General features: G+C 40.2%; 1 protein-coding gene across 2 annotated transcripts in view; it reads right to left on the bottom strand.

The window, feature by feature from the left end:
- LOC106874221 (unconventional myosin-XIX) overlaps positions 1–3,050 on the bottom strand; it is a 44,386-nt gene that overhangs the window by 17,718 nt on the left and 23,618 nt on the right. For both annotated transcript variants that reach the window (XM_014921876.2, XM_014921878.2), the window contains one exon: positions 465–598. In XM_014921876.2, the coding sequence (XP_014777362.1) occupies positions 465–598 (134 nt within the window). The remainder of the gene's footprint in view (positions 1–464; positions 599–3,050) is intronic.

Here is a 3,050-nt window from a genome sequence, read left to right as displayed (position 1 = left end):
GTGACACACGAAACCTGTGTCCTTTATAACCTTCGAACAGGGGAGGTCAGCAGCTTCCCCTTGCTGGTTTGGCATCTGCAGACTAGACTAGTTTCAGGGTGTTGCCCCTTGTCAATGCAGAGCAGCCAAGCTCCAGCCAGGCGGCGCTACTGACTGTCTGTTCGAAGGTTATTTATCTAATTTCAGTGGAATCTATCCACTGGTTTGTATATATATAGATATATATATATATAGATATATATATAGATATATATATACATACATATATATATAGATATATATATATAGATATATATATATACATACATATATATGTACCTACACAAACACACACACACATGGCCAGTTCCAAGAAGCAGAGACTATAATAGCTGCTGTAGAAAAGAAAGAAAGAGGAGACGGTGTAAAATAACACCAACAAATATAAAACAAATCCCACCTGACTGCAGATATAAAGAAGTTACCTGAGACTGAGTCAAGAAGATCCTGTTCTTGCCGAAGTATTTACAAAAGGAAGCTGGGTTGACAAGGTGTTTTTCACAAGAAATGGTGAGGATAGCAGCACAGCATCTCATCAAATGTTCACAGCTAGCAAGACCTGCAACACAACAGACAAAACTTATTTCTGAATGACTTGCACATACAACTAGGAATTATATGATGTTACTCTCTGTGACCACCACCTTTTGGGTCTTTCATAGAAACTGTATGTCTTAAAAGTGTTTATATTGAAACTGGATTATTCATCTCTAGTTTATTTAAGAATGTTTGGTAAAGTATGTCTCAAGCACCATCTTATGTCTTTATTGCCCACAAGGGGCTAAACATAGAGGAGACAAACAAGGACAGACAGAGGGGTTAAGTCGATGTAATTGACCCCAGTGCGTGCGTAATTGGTACTTAATTTATCGACCCTGAAAAGATGAAAGGCAAAGTTGACCTCGGCGGAATTTGAACTCAGAACGTAACGGCAGACGATATATCGCTAAATATTTCGCCCGGCGTGCTAACGATTCTGCCAGCTCGCACCATCTTAACGAAGCAAAGTATATTTATTTTTTTGTTCCGCCAAGTTTGAATTTGCTTTTTATCCTTTCGAAGTCGATAATATAAGTACCATGAAGTAGTTGTAATGCTGTCAACTTAATGTGACAGTCCCCTGAAGGGAATAATACTACTGTTGGTTAGACCTAGGAAGCTGCACCGCTTCCTGTTGGCCTTGACACATTTCCTGTGTCCTTATGTTTACAAGGGGGAGACAAGCACCTCCACCCAGCTAAGCCTGCATCCATGGCATGTTTCTGAGTCTTTGCTCGCCATCAGTCTGGAGTAGCATGAAACCAACACCGTATGATTGTCTAGAGACAGCATTCTTTGTGCTGTATTAATCTGGTTCACTATGATTTTATGTGGCGGAAGTTGAAGCGTTGCAGTTAATTGAAAGCTCGTTTCTTGTACTCTTTCCACCATTTTATGCACAACTCAAACGAGAGGCAAGAATTTATAATAAAAGAGTCGGAGACACATTCTTCCAGCTAAACATTTAAAATTAATTGAAACATTAACAGGATAGGCTAATCTACTAATTAATTAATGTGCTGTTATGCCTCATTATGTTGTACTTTAGTAATATAACCTATCCTGCTAGTTCTAATGAATTATCGTAGAGATATGAATTAGAGTGATGATGTTAGCAGAAACTATTTTTAGTAATGAATTTCCAAAGGAGTGGCAGAAAACCTCAACACAAAGCCAAACAGACCCATCTATTTCAAGCAAGAGACATGACTCCTTCTGGGAAAGGTAAAGGGCTCTGGGACTGTCTGATCACAAGAAAGCTCTTCAGATCAGGCGCCTGGAATGTAGAAATCATGCACAATCATGTTAGCAAGGCAGGATGAATGACAGCTGAATTTCACAAATACTACAGTGGTATCGTCAGGGTAAGGGGTTAGCTTGAAGACAAAGAATTGGAAAAAGAATTGGAAGGAAAAAGAAATGGAAGGAAGATTAAAGGGAGATAGAATAAAAAAAACTAGAAGGTGTTAGAAAGGGTTGTAAAAGACAGAAAGAATTATGTTGATGTGTTAAGAGTACATGATGATGATTCACAGAGAAATGAAAGGTTAAGAGAATATCTACATCTTTTATCTTTTACTGGTTTTAGTCATTGGACAGCAGCCATGTAGGGGCACCACTCTGAGGGGTTTAGTTGAACAAATCATTATTTTAAAATCTGGTACTTATTCACTAAATGAACTCTAAGGCCCTTTGATTCCAGGCCTTGTTTCCACACCTGAAATTTCTTCTCTAGTTCTGGTAGAGATTCAGCAATAAGAACATGGTCCCAGGGGCAGCCAGTCGAATTCCTTTGTTATGGGGATTGAGAACTGATCTTTGATGAATTCCTTCTTGTACACTAGATTCATTGCTATACTCATTGTCGACTTTCACCTTTTGAGCGTGGCCGTTGCCAGTACCGCCTGACTGGCCTTCGTGCCGGTGGCACGTAAAAAGCACCCACTACACTCTCGGAGTGGTTGGCATTAAGAACGGCATCCAGCTGCAGAAACTCTGCCAGATCAGATTGGAGCCAGGTGCAGCCTTCTGGCTCACCAGCCCTCAGTCAAACCATCCAACCCATGTCAGCATGGAAAGCGGACGTTAAACGACGGTGATGATAATGAAAGCATTCCTGTACATGGCTTACACAGTTCTCACCAACCACTCAGCTATCCCTAGCTTCCACACTGATCACCTTGACAACCAGAATTGATGAGTTTACATCTCCATAACTTAGTGGTTTGGCAAAAGAGACCAATAGAATAAGTATTAGGCTTAAAAACAAATGTCCTGGAGTTGATTTGTTCGACTAAAACCCTTTGAGGTGGTGTTCCAGCATGGCCGCAGTCAAACGATTGAAATGAGTAAAAAGAAATAAGGACATGGGTTAATTTGTTCAAGTAAAACTCTTCAAGGCAGTGCCCCAGCATGGCCGCAGTCTCAATCAAGCCTGTCTCAATCAATTTTTTTTCTAAGACTGCTTGCTG

This window comes from Octopus bimaculoides, chromosome 30, assembly GCF_001194135.2.
Source record: "Octopus bimaculoides isolate UCB-OBI-ISO-001 chromosome 30, ASM119413v2, whole genome shotgun sequence".
In the NCBI taxonomy this organism is placed as follows: Eukaryota; Metazoa; Mollusca; class Cephalopoda; order Octopoda; family Octopodidae; genus Octopus; species Octopus bimaculoides.
Note: the sequence above shows the minus strand (reverse complement) of the source record. Positions and strands in the feature narration are given on the sequence as shown.